Genomic DNA, 21,102 nt, shown 5'->3' with positions numbered 1-21,102 from the left:
GTAGTCATGCTTTCAGAAAGAATTATGTTTTTTCTTGTATAACTTCTACAAATTTCTGTTAAGCTAGACATAATAGTGAGCAAAGTTAAAGAGGAATGCCAAACTTTGCTTCCATACTTTGCTTCCATATACAATGTATAACAATTCTATTTTCAATTTTTCTTTTGAAATACCAGTTGCTACATTACTGGAAAGGCATGACTTTTGCACATAAAACCGTAACAGACACTTAGAATGTACACGCAAATCTTGTTGGGAACACCGCTTGATAGTGAATCACCACATAGAATGCAAGCCGTATGTGAGAGGAACAAAAGCGTGAAAACGCTTTGATTGTACCGTGGGATTAGCGATTTATCGATCGGTTTTGGCGGCTTTGTTTGTTGAGCAGAATATGCGAAGTTGGCACGCCGTCGACTGAGCCAGACGTGCGAACGTGGCACATAAAGAGTTAACAACATATCATAAGCACCGATTATTCAGCGTTTTAATATTATACATAATAAAAATCATAGGCATAAGTACTTGCGTCGGACATGACCCCACGATCCCCTGATTACTGTCTATTCACTGGACCACTGAGCTTCCACCTGACACAGCCAGTGCTGGTTTTGATTTTTTGTAGCAGCGGTACTGCATATACGGGTATATATTGTATTTGTTCAATGACTTCTTGTATCCATTTTAATGTGCGTGATGCAACTGACTGACAAATTGCCCTTCAATAACATAATGATACATTCATTGTGACAAGAATGAAATAACATTATATTCAAATCTATCAGATTCTTTCTATCTCTCTCTCCCGCACTCTCTTTAGAGTTCATATTCTTATCTGACCCCTGTACTTCTACTAATTAAAAACTAAAAGTGCAATTCCAACAGATTTGAGTTCAGGGTAAATATTGACCAAAGAGTTTTGGCTCAGCCACATCGTGTGAGTGGGGTATTGTTCTCTATTCCAAAAGCTCCTGATGGTACTATCGACAGTATCATACCATACAAATTACTAGTCTTCTTTAACAGACTCTCACTTGCCTTGAAACTACTGTATCAGTGATTAGTTTTACACCTTTTTTTGTGTGTGTATTAAAGTGTGCAATGATTCTGGTTTGAGGATTTAACATATGAAACAACACACAAATGTATACCACCTCTACTTACATTTGGTGTGGTGCAAAGAGCATTTCAACACACACCAGTACAAATAATTATCCTGCATTGTCATAGAAGTATCACTTTTGGTTTTGATTCAGGTTTGTCTAAACAATCGAGACACAAGTACCAATGTTCCAAATGAGTCCTACACCAGGTGTTTTGGAAACAGCTCTGTCACATGAAACTATTTTTTTTCCTGTAATAAGTTGCATGGAAAGGTTAGCAAATTGAGAAAGTTCTTCTTCCTCTTTTTTATTTTATCAAACTGTTATGTACATTTTCAAAGTTGTTGTAGAGTTTCACACATATGTGATATTCAGAATGCATCTACTTAGATGGTATCCTAATGGCATTATATGGTATTCACTCAACCCGACAGCAAAACAACAGCAACAACAAAAAACAGACGAATGATTATCATTGTCCTCAAATAATACAATAAAATTATTTAGATCCTTCTTTCAAGTAAAAAAATGAAGTTCACATTTCTTTTCATAGGTGGATATTACGTCTGCCATAGAAATATTGGCAGTTTACATATGGAGACTAACAAGCCATTCATCGATCAAGTAGGTACTTATCGTATGTATAACTTTTGACCTTGGAGATAATTTGACTTCAGTGTTGAACGCACCACGAAGTGGGATCTGAAGTAGTGTTAGAACTTGCCATATGTGGCATTGTACCAGCAATGTCTCCTAACATGTCAAAACTTCACATTGACAAGTAAATCTTTATGGCGATTATGAGCACTGAAAGGCATGCTGTAAAGCAACGGATGAGTCTAATTTTTCGCAAATCGGGACTTCACAACAATTTTGCGAGTGGTTAAATTTGCGATAGTGGAGTATACAGCATTGAACAAAGAAATGTATGTGTGCACATCACATTCATGTTGAGGATCAGAGTTAAAATTTCTGCACGCTTTTAAATTCGCGAAGAGCACCTGACTCGTGAAATTTTCGAAAATAAAAACCTCGGGAAACATTTGGCGTGTACAGCAGAAAGCTATACCTTTCTATACAGCTAGATAGATTGATATGTACCTGTACATATGTATTGGGATATATCCGTATGGATTTGAAATACTAATCATGCACTATACATACTGCAAATGCGAGCAAAAATCTATGTACATAACTGAACTTTTCCTCCACAAATGAACCATTGGTAGGGACTTTACTAGGCTACACCAAGACTGAACATGTGACCTTTGCGAAGATATATTGATGCATGACCCAAGAATACACTGCATTAGGGCAGTAATAAGCCCCCAAATTGGTTCACAGATGACTAGGAGAGTACATGCTCAGCGGGAAGACTGTAAAAGATTAGAGTCAAAGCTTTTACTTTTAAGGCATGATTCCAGTTGATGATGAGATAGAGTACAGTGGAGACTATTCAGGCAGAAAGGTGGAAGTTTCAATGAAATGATGCATCACAGAAGAAAGTTTTAATACAGGAATCTTAAATTTTACATTGTATAAAGGATTTATAAGAGAACACAAAAAAATATATAATATACAGTTGAACCTCTCTTATCCGGCCTCCCTTTATCCGGATCTCTCTATTATACGGACGCAATCTCGCCGTGATTGTTTTTTAAATAATTACGGGAGGAAAGGGGGATTCCCAACTCCTTGAGAACTCCTACACAAACACACATGAATTACATATACTTGATACATTTAATAATTATTTAGGTAAATCATCCCAAGAATTTATAAAAGAAAATGATTTCATTCTTGCAAACACGAACCTCTATTTTGGGGTCTGTTACTGAGTGTAACAATGAAAAGGTTGCAGTATACACATTACTACATGACTGTGGTACTACAATGGGCTACATCAGTACATGTGTATGTATATGTACAAGGCATTGAGTCTCCCATATCCGGCCAAATCCCTTATCCGGATGAGCCCCGGTCCCGACTTGTCCGGATACGAGAGGTTCAACTGTATACGCAAACAAATGCACACACAAGGACTGACATCCATATGCACAAAATCATGTTACACATATCCATACATACAGCTGTATACGTAAATAAAATATGAGATATAAATTATGTCCAGTTTGAGAGTCATCATCGGAGACTAAATCTGCCTACCCTGGTGAAAGTGCCACCACAACTTCTGTGGGAACCAGTACCATGCAGCCATCAGCTGCAAACCCGCTTTACATCATTAAGTTTTCATGACCATTTCTGCATCGTCACGAACTGCAATTTTCGACACTCATTCCATATATTTACTGCACAACCCTCTGAAAAGTGCACGCACATTTGAAGCTTTCTTTAACTCTTTTTTTTCTTTTCTGTATGTGTGTGTGTGTTTTTTTTTTCCTGTCATAGGTTGAAGGATTTTTTATAAGTGTGTACTGTATACGGCATTTATGAAGCAAGTGTAATTTTGTGCGAATCAGGACTTTCAAACAATTTTGCAAGTGTTCAAATTTGTGATCAAGGAGTATAATGAATGGAGTGATGTACATGCCACATTCATGCTGGGATCAGAGTTGGTATTTTCACGAGTGGTTAAATGTGAGAATATTGACCATTTCATGAATTTCGCAAAAATAAAAACCATGTGAGATACATGACACACAACAGTAAATTCATGGGCTGTATGAAATGATTGATATAAGACAGAAAAACAAAAATCATAGGCTTTGTATCACGAATCTGTAGAGATAACCACAATCAAGGTTTGATGCATCACCATAACAATACTCCTCCCCCTCCTCCCCTCCACCCCCCATTATTCTTTCTTATAGGGAGAGAAAGGCGGGGGGGGGGGGGGGGGGAAGAAGACATATGAGGAGAGAGTGTTAAAGCACCTTGCCGTCACCATGCTCAACTGCAACAGACTCTGCCTAGCCGTGTCAGAGTCATGTTTATGCATGGCCCGACACTCTGGCACGCTCCCCGGCGCTCTGCCGAGAATTGATTCGGACACCAGAGAGGGTAGGGAGGAAAGAGAAGAAGCTGTTTGCAGTGACACCGAACCATTCTGCATTTTACACATCATGCAGACAGGAGGGAGAAAAAAAAGGAAAGTCAGCCTTAGGAGGATCTTAAAGGGGAGAGTTTGCTACTTTTATTTTTTTTAAGTTGTATTATACCCCAAAATATTGTTAAAAGATGCATTTGCAACTATATACCTCAAAATATGAAACTTGCAAGCATATCAAAACAAGCATAATTTACTGTTCAATCTATAGCCGAAAAAAGTTAATAATAAAAACATGAAATTAAAACGATAATGAGATACAGCTTATCATCTTAAGATACAGGATAACAAGTGATTTTAATACTCTTGAGATTTAGATAAACATTTGGGTTAGGACTGGAAGTACGCCTATCAAATTTGTTGCTATTTTTCTTTTTTTTCTCCAAAAAATCAATGTGATACCAAAGTACTGACCAAATTCACATTGAATCATACATCATATTAAAGTTAACTCTGCTTTAAAAGCGTGAAACATGCATGAATGTTCCACTTTCCTGCACATAAAACTCATATGAACATAAAAAAGGATATGAAACTTTCCAGACCTTCAACTAGGCACGCTCTTTACTTTTTTAATATCACATCATATTTGCTTCATTAAATGCATCAAATGTATCTAGAGCGAATTCCCTTTGTTCCATGGCCCACATTGTTTCTACAAAATCTCACTTGATGCATTATCTGCTATTAGAATAGAATGTGTATTTGTCGCACATACAACAGATTTTTTTATTTTACATCAAACTAGAAATGTGTGAGTGTGCTTCTCCAAAATCCTCCCTCATTTTCCACAAAGGTTGTTCAGTCTCCACCATGACATTAACAATTCACACTACAGCATTCTCCAATTACAGGAAACTTGCATGATGAGGGTGCCCCAACAATGCTGGGTGTTCGCAAACATAGATAGAAAAGGGAAACATCCCTGAGGCTCTGAAACCGTCTTCTAAAAAAAAGGCACATATAAGAGTGGACATGAAAAAAAAAAATGGCTTGTGGCACTGAGATATGCCAACAACACCCTGCATGGGCAGCTTAGATGAGATATTATGAAGGAAGTTGTGAAGAAAGGGATAAAGACATTAAAGGGAGATGTTATCTAAATTCCTTATGATTCTGTAGAGACAAAAAAAACCAAAATACAGAGTAAGACACCATGTTTCACTTTACAAATGCTGCATTAGTGGGTAGGCTTATCAAACAGTGCACTATTCTGTTGAACAGTTGAAGCCGCATTCTAACAGACATTTCCTGGCGTGGCCACGCTCAACGGCTCCAGTGATTGGTGGTTTCTTGTCCCCATCATTGCTGAAACCTTTTTTTTTTTTTCCCCAGGGCTGCCCATATTCAATGCATCAAAATCGGGGAAGATTCCGCAGAGCAAACCAGGCAGATTTCACCTGCATTTCGATATAATTCCCAAATATGGGAGGCTTTTTTACACTCTCCTGTCATGAAACAAAGAGATAGATATGTCAAACTGCAGAGAGCCTCCGGCAGGTTGGAAGGAACTGTCAGCTCTGCGGTCAATAGTGGTTTTAACTCCTGTCAGTGGTCACTTTGTAAGTTTCCCTCAACTAGTGACCAGACATATCAACTTGTCATTAGCAAGTCTTATTTGAAGCAGAACCCTTTGTTTTTATTTTTCTGGTAACATGCTTCATTTTATTGATGCCATGTTATTTACAGGTATACATGAATTCAATAACTGTACGGAGCTTTTCAATGTACCCATGCTTTCATACAAAATCAAAGTTATCACGTGATAATGTAACCCATTTTTCTCTTTCTGCAAACAAATGTGACCGTGCATCACAAAACAAACAAAAAGTCGCAACCCCTTGATTTTACGTGCGCACTCAAGAAAGGTGAAACGGGTCAACTAAGTCAATTTCTAGTTTTTCAAATTTTCTGAAAGAGCTATTCTTCTTCTACATTATTCTTGAGTTTGGGATCATAAAGTGAATGGAAAAGTGGATTTTCAGCAGTTTTTCTACAACCCCTTTTTTAGTAGAGTAGTGTGATCAGGTTTTCCTAAGATGCCCCTTTTCATTTTTTGAAGATCCTTTGCACACTCTTCACTTTCAACTCTAATAACTTTTGAAAGGATGATGCTACTGCTTTGAAAGTTAAGATTTATCATGGACAACATGTGTTCATAGAGCATGCTTAATTTCAGCTTAATCTGGTAATCTCTTCATTGTTGTTGCTACAGTGGTTAGCATAATGGTTTTTGTCCCACTCATGGCACAGGTGGCACGGCTTAGTAAAGAATAAGCGCTTGAATAGACCCTGTACTTCAGAGCCTCTTTTCTCAGTTCAAACTTTTCCAGGGTGTGGGCTTTCTTTCCAATATTTAGATAGGTTAGGAGAATCCATTTGAATTGACTTATACATCATTTTAAAGCTTAGAGTCTGCTCTTTTAGAAACTGCTCTTAACTAAAAACCATGTCTGGCGACTTTTTGTTGGTTTTGTGGTGCAGGGTCACAAATGATCTCACTTGTCCTTTGCAAATTTAACAACTGGCTGATGAAAGGGACCAGAACAGAAAGAGAAGTGGCAAAGACAGTTGACATCATCTCTGTTGTTTTAAACAGTCAGGTTCATTCCTGGTAATTATCTTATCTAAAAATTGAGCTCTATTTGTAGTCTCTTAACCAATTTATCTCAGACAATATCATCACAAAGGGGGGGGGGGGCAAATTAGGTTGGAATATAAAAGGGGAAGGTTGAAAAGAGTAGGCTACAGATGAATCTTTGATAATGCAAAATTATCTTAAAAAAACATAGCCTTTTCTGATCTGGAACACAATCTTTAAAGGTTATATTTTTGTGAAACTGGCAGATCATGTTTGGAAATCTCATACATTATTAATCCACTATCCAGCAAGTAGAAGCTACACTGCTACACATCCCTACTACACTGTAGGTGATTATGAAAGTCTGACATTATGGTAAAGTGCTGGGAAAATTGCAAAACAGCCCAATGTCATGGGGGCATATCTCGGGAAAGTATCACGCTAATGGTATCTACTCTTGAGTAAAATACTAGCCTTCGAGTCCCCACACGACTTTCTGGGAAAGGAAAGAGCCTGTTAGAAAATAAAAAAGATTGCCTTTTGTTTGGAACTTGAGCTGATACTGATTGCCTGTAGTGTTTTTTCCACTCCTCATGACAATTTTTAGTCCACGCTATCCATCATTACAGCTTGGAGGTTTTCCGTGCCTTTTTCAAAATCAAAATGCAACGCATCCATAGAGAGTGTGAATATGCAAGATACATAGAGAGAGAGGGAGTGGGGGTGGGGTGGGGGGGGGGGGAAGGGGGATGGGAGGAGAGAGAGGGAAATACACATACAAGGTGTGAAAGGTTCATGATGTGTTTCCTTGGTAAATGCCAGGAATTATTTACTCTCAACCGCTCAAACTCCATGGCAGGCATTAACTGGTCGTTAACTTTGATGACAGGGCTGGCTTCATCTGGGCAAATATCAGGGGTCAGGGCCCGGCTCGGCATAGTTAGCGGCGACCAAATCTGGACCAAATCAAAAATTTAACTTGTGATTGGGTGATCTGACATAACCAGATACTGCCACACAGGAAATTACATTTGGAGCAATTGCCATTCTGTGCTGAAATTGCAGTTTTGGTGAATCGGAAAGCGTTAAAATTGGCTTTCGAGACCTTTCACTTTGTTTTGTTATGCATGTGTGCATGTGTGCATGTGTGTATGTGAGGAAGGACATTTCATATTGTTCCAAAAAAAGAGTTTCTATGCATGGCCTAGATTAGCAAAACTCTTCAAAAAGTATCCGTAACAATGAATGTGAGCTTTGCAATTTGGGTTTTTAGTGATATATACTCATATGTATGTGTCGGATAGTCCTTGAGCTAGAATAATCATATGAGCATAATTAACCTAAATTTCTGACAACATAGAACATATCCACTAGAATATACACAACTGGCACTTCTCAAAATGCACAACCATCAGGCCTTTCATGACGCAGAAAGTCCCCAATCCCCCCCCCCCCCCCAGGAGCAAAAATACATGTAGTTTACAATACATTAATAAGTGGTGCCACACCCAGCTCTGTCTTTAACCACTGCATCTAAAATTCCCAAGATTATTAACAAACATTCTTTTTTGCCCTGTTAGTATGTGAAATTACTTTTCCAGTTTTTAATGACAACTTTGGAGGTCACTGGCTGCTATATGAAATAAGTACCCTGCCTGTCCACACAGTCGACAATAAACTGATCTTCATAAGATGTTAAAGTACTAGAAGTACTAGAAAGTACATTGTACACCACATTAGTGCAATTTAACCCGTGGAGGACAGACTGATTTTGCTATAACATGCATTTCCCACAGACACCTGCCAGAGTATTCTTGGGACTCATCTTCATTGGGTTTATAACAATCATGCAATGTTATACTATAATCCACAAGGTCAAAGGGCAAGCTCACTCAGTCATATCAAATGCCTGCATCAGGTATAGGAGGACCATGGTTCAAGCCGTTGTGACACTAGCTGGACCAACGTAACAGGCTAAAGCATGCAGCCTTTGTGAAAGTATACAAAATAGTGAATGGTCACGAGTGTCATGGTACAAGGTTTCACACAAGGTGAATGACAGAGGTGCTCTATTCAATGAGGCGAAGCTGAGTTGAATCATGCTCCTCATCGTTCACCGAGTGCAAAATTTTGTTCCATTGCATGAGTAAAGACCATACGCTAGTACATGTTTGTAAGCACACTTGTAATTGCTGACTGCACGCGGCAAATGTTTGTTTATTGTGACATCACAGACATGACATGGGACAAAAAACTTTGAGTCAATCGTAAGTTTGAACACGGGAGTAAATGGAAATGGGTGACGACGTCAGCCATGCGCTATCCATTTTTGCTCAAACAAAATTGCATGGCTGACAGCTACAGCGTGTGATGGTATTTTTCACAGAATGTCATGACATGGCATTCTGTTAAAAATAGATGGGCAACTGACCAATCGGATAGCTACATTCTTTTTAGGTGTTGTATATAGGGGGAAATACTTCATCTTGCATGGGACTGATAGGACATTAGATAAATGATATGTGAGGTGGATAGTGACAACCCACACAGACAGAGAAGATACTTCACTTTTCATCTTTTCTTTCTTTCTTTCTTTCCTCCTTTTCTTTCTTTCTTTATTCATTTATCTATCTTTCTTTTTTATTTTCAGCGGAGGGTGAAACGCCAATGAAGTGGTCCGTTTAACTTGCATTCTAAATCGAGTAAAAGGCTTTTAAATGATACTGATACCCGGTGTTGTGCCCTGGGAGACTCGTAATGGAAAGAGACTAGTCAGTAAGTGGTATCAACAAAGTCTTGATGTGTCATACAAGAAGATGAAGAAAAAAACAGGAAAACGTAAAGGAAGATGAAGATGAAGTAAGAGACGAAGAATGAAGATGAGGAGAAGACCTCATACTACAATTCACTCTCTACTTTCAAAGCATTCAGTGCTTGCTGGGCACTGTTATAAAAGTTTGCACAGGTATAAAATCTGCACCAGTACTCTCTTATCAGTGGCGGATCCAGAGGGGGGACGCACCAGGCGCGCGCCCCCTCTTTATTTTTGGTTAAAACAAAAGAAATAAAAAGAAAAAAATGAGGGGGGTGCGTGCACTCCCTTTAATTTTGCAAAGGTGCCTCCGCTACACGGGATTCCTGGATCCGCCCCTGCTTTTGTCATACTGTCATCAAGTCAGTTCAGTAAAGAATGTCTTGGCTTTGGGAGAAAGAACACTGCTGAGCATGGCATTATGTCTTTGACCAAATATCCCAAACTGACTCACAACAAAGGGGACTTGTGCAGGTCAATCAAGTCAAACAAATTTGTAGTGTTCAAATCAATGAATTCTTGCTTTGAGTCCTTTTTATTGCAACTGACTAACAAATTGCCCTAAAACTTATTGATGTAATTACACAACGATAATTCAGTGTTTTAATCAGCTGCAATGAATTTTCAGTGTGAGTGAGATCAGAAGAATTCTAAAATGCACTCATCAATACTCATTTCCACAGCATGTCATACCTATGGACACTGATCTTGCAAATAATGCATTAGAGCCCAGGGGTGCTCCAAGCAGAAAGAAAAGGAACATTACATTAATTCTTTTACTTTGGTAAAAAGTCACTTCAGTTTAATATCACTCTGTGGTCACTAACCCCTTTTGTACAATTCTGTGTTATTCTTTAAAAGTAGCAAAGGCAAGTACAGAAGGAGAGAAAATTGGAGAAAATGCAGCTGGGTATTTTTAAGTTTGGATGTGAGTCCTTGCAATCAGCCGTCACTATCAAATCCCTTGGAAATGCAGCCGCTTTTGTCTGAAGAAATGCCTGTTTGGCGGTGCCTGAAACACTGCACCCATGACGCCTCATTACACTCTCAGCATTCTACGGGAGCAGCTGCCGGCATGCGGCGAGTCTGCGACAATTTGGACCGGCCCTAAGACTTAATTTCCACAGGCGTGAACGAAAAGTGAACAATGACATGCGCAGCGACAGTGATGTTGTGTTATGTCTGCCGCCACATTACCACATTCCTGCTTTATTTCTCTCTCTCTCGCTTTCTTTCTTTCCTTGGGGATCATGTGCAAACATGCAAGACGTGTAGAATTGTTACGCATGAGCGCATAATTACATTTGGTATTCCACTGTAGTCACAGATACTAGAGTTCTCGCGGGCAAGAAATGCACTGCGGCTATACAAATTCCCACTGAAATCGTATTAACTGCCACACTAGATTGGATAATTGGGAAAAACAAACAAAAAGTTGAGAAATGCTATCTGCCAAACTTAAGTCTGTGGGACACAGTTGAAGGTCAGAGTTTGTTTCACAGACCAAGTCCTTGTATTTCTGGACCGTTTCTTGGCAACCCCGTCTTTATGTTTTCATTCTTTCCCGAAAACTCCAAATTTAAACTGAGCTCGACCTACCCTCTACAAACTATCCCATTTGTCCATGTACAGTGCTGTTGACAATGTCAACTGTTGGGGAATAAATCAGTGAAGGCTTGCTGCAGAATAAGTGTATCTTTGAAAGGATAGAGTCAGAGCAGTACCAAGTGATCTAGCATTCTGTCATGATTCCACTTTTCAATCATTTTTAATGATTGCTCATTATCTAGATTAAATATAGCATTCTGACTAACTGTTTACACATAGCTGTAGCTATGCACTTTGTTTTTATTGTCATTATCATTATCATTATCATTATCATCATTATTATTAAAGTGTATTTAAATACATCTGCCTCCTTCAGTCCTAAAGACTATTGCAGAGTGTACATGTAGTATGTGTATGAATACAAATGGGGCTTGTAGGTGTATGAGTGCAATGATGTAGGGTGAACACACATTTTCTTCACTATGATTGTATATAATCAACACTAAATTATGTCACATTAACCCTACATATGTGCATATTTCTAAGAATATACATGCAATGCCTTACTACCTTCTTGCAGGAACTCATTCCTTATTGGTAGCAGGTGACTATTAGATTCAGTCCAGTACAAGGATACGAAAGGTGGCTCCGACAAAAGGTTACTATGTCACGTCTGTTGATACTTTAATAATCTCAGGAGGATCAGAACAGTTCTGCCATTGAAAAGGTTATCACGCTTCTATTGTCCCTCCAGGAATAGTTCAAGCCGACCGGCTCAACTCCAACACTCTGTGCCGGCGGGGTTCCTTATCTCCGGCGCTACCTGAAGAACTGGGAAATGTCAACACACGTGGCGAGAACGTCACACACGACGACGACGAATGCAGCGCAGACAACGACCCATCAGCTGAGAGCACTGCCTTGTTTGAGCAATGTGCGCATTAAATGATAGAAGTGGGTTATTAAAACTGCATAATCCATGTAGGTGGGGGGTTCATGGACCTTTTGGCAGTGCATAGTGCAGAGATCGGAGAGAACAAACTTCGTTAACTGTCAATGCCAATTGTTATCACACATACAGTGTATCTGTCTCTCAGATCTCTCCTAGCATGTTTTAGACGCTACAGCTACACAGCTGCCAAAAGAGAATCAAAATTACAGTCAAATTTTCATACTGAACTTGAAACTGGTGATATCTGATGTATCAATAAAACTTTGACCATAATGGAAAGTACCTTAAAAGTTTGTTTTAAAAATGTGATTGCATGTGAGTAATCTGTTCATTGTCCTACGGAGACCATAATGTAGTCAGGCTGAATTCATAAAAAATAAAGAATTAATTTCTGCACGGAATGGTTCAACACTCACTTCTTTTATCATCTTAATTCATTTATTGGAAGGTTTGCATGTTTGTTACTGTCTTGTTGTTGTTTGTTTGTGGGTTTTGTTTTGTTTTGTTTTGTGTTTTTTTGTTTTTGGGCAGGAGGGGATATTTCTCATGAACAAGTAATACTACCAGGCTGACCTCATAATTCAACATAGGGGACTGACTGAGCAGGTACATGTATATGATGGCATTATTCTAGCATCTGGGGCAAGGGGACACTTGAAAATGCAAATAATTGGGTCAGTGACTTCTCTCGAGAGATCACGGTGACATTGATGGAGCATGAGGGTGCATTGAATTGTGTAATGTGGTGCTAAGTTGCCTAGCTGCAAAGTTCTCAAGATACAAATTGGACTTGCCCACAGGAGGTGACTCTTCACTGTAATACTATTCTGCATTTTTATCTCTTGACACCAAGGAAGGAGGCTATGTTTTTATTGGCCTTTGTTTGTTTGTTTGTTTGTTTGTTTGTCCATGTGCAAAATAACCCAAACAGTTGAAAAACAGATTTGAATGAAACTTGCAGGAAAAGCTGATAATGAAAGAAGGAATGTATGATTCAATTTTGGTAGTGATCCAGAACTTTTTATGGATTTTTAAAGAACTTTTGATCTTTTGGCATATAGGGTGAATGACGTTGGGAGTTAAAGCTGCCCATACGATGTATTTGAGGTTCACATACTCACATACGCACACTAAAGCGCATGCAGGGGGGGGGGGGCAGAGCAGGGCTTGTACCAATTGATAACAGCACATTATATCTAATGTACAAGGTTGGAGTGCATAGCAGGGCTTGTACCAATTGATATAACAGCACATTATATTTAATGTACAAGGTTGGAGTGCATATCACAATACATCTTTGTTCTAGTTGTCTTTTGTGCTTAAAGGTAATCTATCAAATTCGAATGAACTGGGAGATCGAGGATGCTGTAGATCGTGTCTGATGCACTTCATCTGACTGGCATTGGCTTTCCACTCTAGTGGAGGAGGAGTTCGACTGAATCAGTGCCGACATGCAAAATGATTGATGAACCTGCAAAAAACGCAACGCAGACTAATTTCCATCCCGAGAAACACGAGTCCGCGCTTATCAACATCACGGCTGGCTTGCTCCATTTCCGTCAGCAAGATACACATCCTTTGATCCATTTCTTCCATCTGTCCGATTCTGAAGTTTCTCCGAGGAAGGTGTTGCCTTGTTACTGTTCAACCCCCTCCTCCCTTCCCATCTCATCACTTCTGTTTCTCCTCTTAAAGGAATAAGGTTTAGTTTTTGCGGGAGGCAAGAAGACATATTTGCCAAGTTGAACTCATTGCATAAAAGCTCGGCAACACAGAAAGTGCATTTTTTTCTCTCTCTATTTTGCTTCCTCATCTCCTGGTATTGAGACCTTTACCAATTCTTCTCCTCCGCCAGATCTCTCATATGTCTACATAGATGGTGAAGCTCTTACACCCAAGGGGCCTATTATTAAACAAGCTTTGCCCGTATAGATATGATTCGTGTCATAAAATATCCTGTCTTATTCATATTCCGGCACAATGCGTCAAATTTTGTTGCCAAGGATGGTAGCTAGATTGCACAGGAGAGCCAGACAATTGTCAACGAGGAGCTAGTTTTGCAGGGGGAAATAAAAATCACCAACAAAACATGAAAGGTCATCTGCCAGGGCCTGAATTTTTTCATACAAAGAGAAGGAAATCATCTTCATACTGATTCCTTCAGGAATTCCCGAATAATGTATTTCTCCAATCTGAATGCATGAAACTGATCAGTATTTATCCCCGTGTTGCCTAGCAAAACATTATTCTCCTCTGCATATATGTATTATGATTTTTCTTCCGTTCTGTATGACAAACGCACCAGACTACACTACATGTTGTTGTCATTTTTTTCTTTTACAGAGGATGGAAACCTTTTCTGCAACATTAATCTGAGCAATGCAATGGTTCTTCACAAGAGAATGTGCATGAGCAGTGCCCAGAAAATTAATCTATCTCAAAAAGTATGCAGCATTTTGGATTCTAAAAAGAAAATAAGAAATACAAATGAGGAGATTTAGCTTTTAAATCATGTAAATTGTGATCAATAATGTCTACACCCTGAATGGTGGCTTCACCTCTCAAATTGCCCCTTTCAGTGCCAGGGACTTTGGACAGTGTATACTGGTAGCCAGCACAAAAAATTAATTTACAAAGTGCACAGAGAAGTCTTCCACTCACCCGCGTCACTGCGATGCTACACGTACTGGCTATGGTCGATCTGAGGTCGGCTACCGTACTCGATGCTTCAAGCACGATGCCGAACCGCTCCGCTCGCGGGTCCCTGTCCGCGTAGATGACGACGATCATGACCACGCGGGTGGTGCGCTGCGGGATGGGCAACGAGACGCAGACGAAGGGGTCAAAGGTGTTGCTCTGCACCCCGCAATGGGGGCAGGTCAGCGAGGAGCGGTACTGGGCCTGAAAGAGGTCATGGACGAAGCTGTTGTTGCGCCGCATGTGGTTGGCCAGCGACTCCGCGGCTAGCAGCTCATCATTTTTGTTCTGCCCGTTCTGCGAGTGAAAGTGAGAAAATGATGTAGAATTGACTATGATTATGATGAACCATTGATTTGTGGCATATATAACACAAAGAACTACAAAGAAAACGAGCAATTTTATTGATTATGACATTGCCATTACTTCAACTCTGACCACGGTCATTGTTGGAAACTTTACCAATCATTTTTTAGGGCACCTTCTTTAGTTCAGTGTCAAGAAATGATGACAGCATTTGACTACCTCAGGATTATGCAATCACTCTTTACTTTTGGTTTCTACTCAACATATTACAACCTACACAACTGGTATGCAGAACGGGAGCTGGAGGTCACATAAAAATATTGTGGATTCCACTCCTCTGCTTTCATGCCTAATGGTTCACTGAGTAAAAATGAATGGCTCCTACTGGTGCTACAACATCTGCATATAGCTCTTGTTTGCCAAAATAATCCTCTCTGAAGGACATTTATAGCAGGACATTTATAGGAGGAATGAGTATCGTGTAATGAAAATGACAATAATAGTCATGTGTGGACAATCAATTTGTTTGATAAAGAATGCTTGTCAAGACATTACCAGTGAGTAGGTTGTCAAAGAGATTTCTTTATTATCTCTATCTCTAATGTCTATCTTTCTCTCTCTCTATCTCTCTGTATATATATCTCTCACCATCTCTCCCTCTCTATCTCTCTCACTCTACTTCTCTCTCCCCCTTCTCTATCTCTCTCTATGTCCTCATCCTTTCTCCCTCAGAAATCTGTTTTTTGTTGTTGTTTTTTTTAATTATTGACTACATCATAAAGCCCACCGGAATATTCCTAATTGCACATTATTACGAAATGTTCAATCTATTATTGCATTTCATCCCGATGCCATTAAAATGGGGATGAAAAAAAAAGAAAGAAAAAAATCACAATCCTTACAAGTCACAAAATTAAGGCATAAGAAGCAAGAATTCCCGGACGGCAAAGTGATCCCTTGTGCCAGGGAGCTACTTTGATTAAATCCACACGGATCAATCCAGATCCTATGCCAATCAATTAGCACAAATAGTGTTGTGGGAGGGAAGTTGATCCCACCAAACCAATTAGTGGGGATCGAGGGCGCAGTCTCCATCGGGTGAACTGAATAAGGCTGAGAAATTACCAGACAGAGAGTTAGATTGATGAGTAGAGCTCAGTGCCATAAAGAAATGCCAAGAACAGACACATTCAAACACCCCCCTCCCCCCACACACACACCTCATGCAGAAATCTATTTCCTTTTTTATTCCTTGGAGCACAGGAGTAATTCATATATGATGAAGGCTACTTTAGGGGCTGTAATATACCAACAGAATGGGATATTATTTGTCTAGTGTATTGGTTCCTCGCATATAACCCATCCTATATCACTGTTATCTGGGTTGGACTCAGGTGAAATGTACATTCAAATCTCACATGATTGATCACTTCCAAACCTCCAATTAGGTGCAAATGCCTACAAACTTTTCTGGTTGTGTGCAAGTGTTTTTTCTTTTCTTTTCTTTCCGAAAGTTTGTTGTTTTAACAGCAGTATACTGTAAAAGTGGATATTTTCGTGTGAGTAATTTTCACACTCAGCTGGAGAATCAAGACATCAACTACAGAAACATGGCATGCAACAATATCTGAGTGCTTTTATTTTTGCATTAGTTTCTGGTTGCGCAAAATGTGTGAAAATTTCAACACGGTGAAAATTTCCACTTTTACAGTATGCCCATTGTCTGAACCAAGAAATCATATGTGCAGAGACTCCAACCCCAAGCACCTTCTGATCTGGAGATTCTCCCGCCCGAAACCCCTAACAAACGGGAGACTCCAAGTTGATGTGTGCGAAGTTCTTAGGATTCTAGATGTTCTCTGGTGCTATCTAAGGCTTATTTTTTGAAATTACGACAGAAATAAATATGAAATCCTTTCCACCGGGAGACACAGAGCCAGGGCGGGAGAAATCAAATCTCAAACGGGAGAACGGGAGATTGTGCAAAAATGGGCTTTCGGCGGGAGATCTCCCGTCGAAAACGGGAGAGTTGGAGTCTCTGTATGTGATATAAAGAAACACTTTGATGCAACTGCTATTGCAAGCAGAAGTCAATAAAGGAATGAAACAAGAATTGCAATGTTGGACAACATATCATTCTGTCTCATCTCAGGATTTTTTCCACTATATTTCTTAGCACTGCATCAACTGAAAACTTGTTCTTTTTTTTTTTCCTGCGGCTGACTGGCAGATTTCAAAAGCAATCATCACCAACAAATAAATTGATAAATAAATGAATAATAGATAACTTTCAAGTGAACTACACATTAAGACAACTTCACGAAATAATTGAACAAAACTTACACCTAAATAAAAACAAAGTTCACATTATATCAGGAATAGATCCTACTGCCTTTATGATTTCAGCCTTCAATTCAACGTAATTTAAAAACAAAACTAAACAAAACAAAAAACAAATCAAAGCTAGCCGCATTTTCTTACATGGCTTTTTGACCACATTGTTGCTACTTATAATCAGGTCAAGAAGCAAATTTCAGGGGAAAACTAAAATTCTTTGATTAGAAACTATGCAAGCTTAAAGGAACTACATTGTAAATATGGATACAGACATAACTGAATTTTGTCCCTTCAAATAACATGTCCCTAGCAATTTTCTTGTATGTGTTACGTACATAAAAAGTCTCATTCACTGCCATACTAGGAAATCTGATGATTTTCATATTTTCTTCCTTGTTACAATTTCCAAAGACTACACAGGCTCTATCCATAATGCATTTCAATCACAATATATTGCTGTCAAATCAAGTACATGTCTGCAGATACTGTATGTGACTACAGCTGCTTGCAATTGTATTGTATCCAACCCTCTCATTTGTCCTACAGTATACCTGAATGGAAGCAAGTTGGCAACCATACAGCCGACTATGCAATACCGAGGTATGCTCCCATTTGTTTGGCACAGGTTATCGATACTTGTTTTCAAAGAGCCGGGAACAGTGAGTGGTAAATGAGGCACAAATGGGGACATCTCAACATTAATTGGGTTGAGTCACGGCAGGCTCGCCTAATTGGCCATGTCAGAAGGTCATCTGGCCCAATAGCTTGAATGGAGAATGAATGTTTGCTGTTCCCTGCTTGAAAGAAGGAGAGCATTGCCCAATGCCACCTTGTAAGACAGACAGCATGGGGAAATTCTAGTCTGTGCCATTTGGACTCCTTCATATTACATGTATATCGCTCCCTCATCGTTTCATCTAGAGCTGAGACTTTAGTAATAGCCAGATGAAATGTGTCAGTCGGGCTCATCACATCCTAGGAACTGAGAACAATTTCTTTACATGGTTATAAAATACAAAGTAATTATAAATTTGTGACTGGCCGTATTAGGGTCCTTATAATTGCAATTTGTTTCTGGACACAATGGCAACTTCCATGTTTATTTTCTCGACAAAATGTAGCTCATTGGTAGAGAGACACATTTAAAAAAAAACTCTGAAAACATACAGAGTCTACATGAATAAATTTGGCTGGTATTTAATAAGAACATCAAATCTTCAAAAATCCAGTTTGTTCCACACAAGTTATTCAATCTTCGAGGCAGCCCATGTACAAATCATAATGTCTTCCACATTGTACTATAGTGACTGCAGACAGAGAGAGCATAGCATTTATAAACTGGTATCTGGTCCCCTAAGTCATACTGGTAGTTAGCTCTTGGGGGTTCTGGGTTGGTGGTAGCACCAGAATAAAAAGAGGGCATGTGATGGGGAGCAGGTATGGAGGGTTAAAAAGAAAATGGAAAATGGAAAAGAGGAACTATGAGGCATATCTACCGATTGAGTCATTATGTCATACTACCATCATATTACCATATCAAAATAAGCTAATTTATTTATTCTCCAAGTACAATGTGTCGATGGTCTGTGTGTCTAAACAGGGAGCCGAAAAAAAAAAATAACTGTAATGAAAATACGTCAGCACTTCAGACCTGTCTTGTCACAAAATATATTTTGCTAATTTGCTGAAAATCAGTGTGTATTCTGATGCACAGACCAAAACTATGCATACATTGTATTTCAAAGACTGAGATCAAATGCTTTTCCCATGACATCTAGCTGATAGCATTCAGACATCTCTACAAATAGCTGTCAAAGGAAAGCACATGCTATGTGTACTCTTTGCTTCGCTTGAGTGACTTTCTGTCCAAGCATCACCATGACTACTCACTTAACAGTTGACAAAGAGCTACTATAGTGCAGTCAACCTCTGCAGATCAAAACATACTGATACACAGTAAAAAAAAAAAAAAAAAAAAGACGGTACACTATTATCCTTGAAGGCAAAAACCATATATCGTTTTAGAAAATTGCAAATGATAACTAGTCCACATGGATGCTGAATTTCATGAAGACAAAATACTAAAAACTTAATAGTAGCTGGCAGCCCTTCAGCTTTTATTACTTTGAATGATAGTAAACTTGCAATAGAAGGACATTAGTGACAACTCCTATTGTAAAAGCACAAGGACTTGCATCTGACCGACCCTTGAACAGCAAGCATTAATTGCACCTACAATGTACCCTGGTTTCTCAAAAAGATTGCGGTAATAGTATCAATTTTACTTTAAGAGTTAACAAAAAGGCTGGAGTTCAAATCATTTTTTATTTACAAATCACTTTATTTCATTCAAGCTGAAAAAGTCCTTTTGGCTGTATAATGCAATAAATCCTTTTAGTTCAAAACTCTATTCCAGTCAAAGATTACAATCTAAGCAATTTAAAGTGAATATTGTATACAGGGCAGTCATCTATCTAAGAGCTATTAAAGCAATCCTCCATGTGTAATAACTGCCTGTTGTGAAATAGCTGTTAAAGCAATGTAGTAGTCCTATACGAGGCATTAATCAGCAGATTTCTGCAACACAGCAGAGTGTGTTCACACTGGTAAAGAGTGAATCATCACTAAATGATGCAAAGCCAAGCATGTGAACAGCGGAATGAGCATGAAACTTAGATTTATTTTTTTCTAATTTTTTCTTACCACACTACAAAATTGAGATCACATTATATGCCAAATGTACATCTCCCTCTAGAATTACAAATTGGCTGTACAATTCTTATAATTTCTGTGGCACATATTTTTCCCCTGCTTTCATTATGAAGAGGAAGAGAAAAGATGAGGACATTTCTTTGTCAAAGCACACCTGCTACCTCAAGACTTCCTACCATTCCTCTAATTCACCAAGTAAAGTTACAACTATGTAGTCAAAGTCCAGTGTGGAGATGTAATACTCAAAGCTGCCTCATAAAATCTCTCCTGTAGGTTTTAGTACCAGTTTGCCTTGCTCAGAAACAAAACAAAAAAAAAGAACAGAAGAAATTACCAGTAATTCTGGCATGTTTACAACTGGCCATAAATTCAGAAAGGTTACTGTGTTAGAAACTTTTAAAACAAGATTTAAAGGAATCCTTTGGCAATAGATGTACAATACATGAATCTCGATATAAAATATCTGGGGGTCATGAAATAAACTGCTAAATCTACCAGAAGATGAATTGCTCTGGAAATGCAGTATAAGGAGCCATATTCCACTTTTATTTTATTACAGCACTATCTGCTTCAATGCAAGTTATATTTCTACAGAATAGTTACAACTTTTTATGAAATAATGATTAAATTGCAGTGAAAGTCTGAGTGCATTAACCCGTTGAGGACGAGTCCCGAGTATACTTGGGCAGGTGTCTATGGGAAATGCGTGTTGTAGTAAAATCAGACCGTCCTCAACAGGTTAAATCGATGATTCTCTGAATACCTCTTGTGAATTTGATTCTAGGAGTTTGTAGTCAAAACAATCAAAAGTGGGAAGGGCGAGGAGGAGAGGGTCAAAAGCGATGTAAACCTAGAAAGTCACAGCTGAAAATAATAACACACTGGGCTAAAAACAGCACACTGCTGAATTCACTGCCCTTTAACATCACCATACATTTTGTAACACCAGGTTTATTCTACCTATGCATTATGTATAGTCATTCTAAA

The 21,102-nt window shown here is 38.9% G+C and overlaps 1 protein-coding gene across 1 annotated transcript in view; it reads right to left on the bottom strand.

The window, feature by feature from the left end:
- Positions 1-21,102, bottom strand: part of LOC139708663 (ubiquitin carboxyl-terminal hydrolase 31-like) — a 95,798-nt gene that overhangs the window by 48,627 nt on the left and 26,069 nt on the right. Inside the window, exon 2 of the mRNA XM_071620598.1 lies at positions 14,725-15,057. Coding sequence (XP_071476699.1) covers positions 14,725-15,057 — 333 coding nt within the window. The remainder of the gene's footprint in view (positions 1-14,724; positions 15,058-21,102) is intronic.

The sequence above is a fragment of the Diadema antillarum genome, unplaced genomic scaffold (genome assembly GCF_040938485.1).
Source record: "Diadema antillarum isolate AM-2024a unplaced genomic scaffold, OU_Dant_1.0 seq00001365_RagTag, whole genome shotgun sequence".
NCBI lineage: Eukaryota > Metazoa > Echinodermata > Echinoidea > Diadematoida > Diadematidae > Diadema > Diadema antillarum.
The sequence above is the reverse complement of the archived record's forward strand: the minus strand, read 5'-3'. Positions and strand labels throughout refer to the sequence as shown.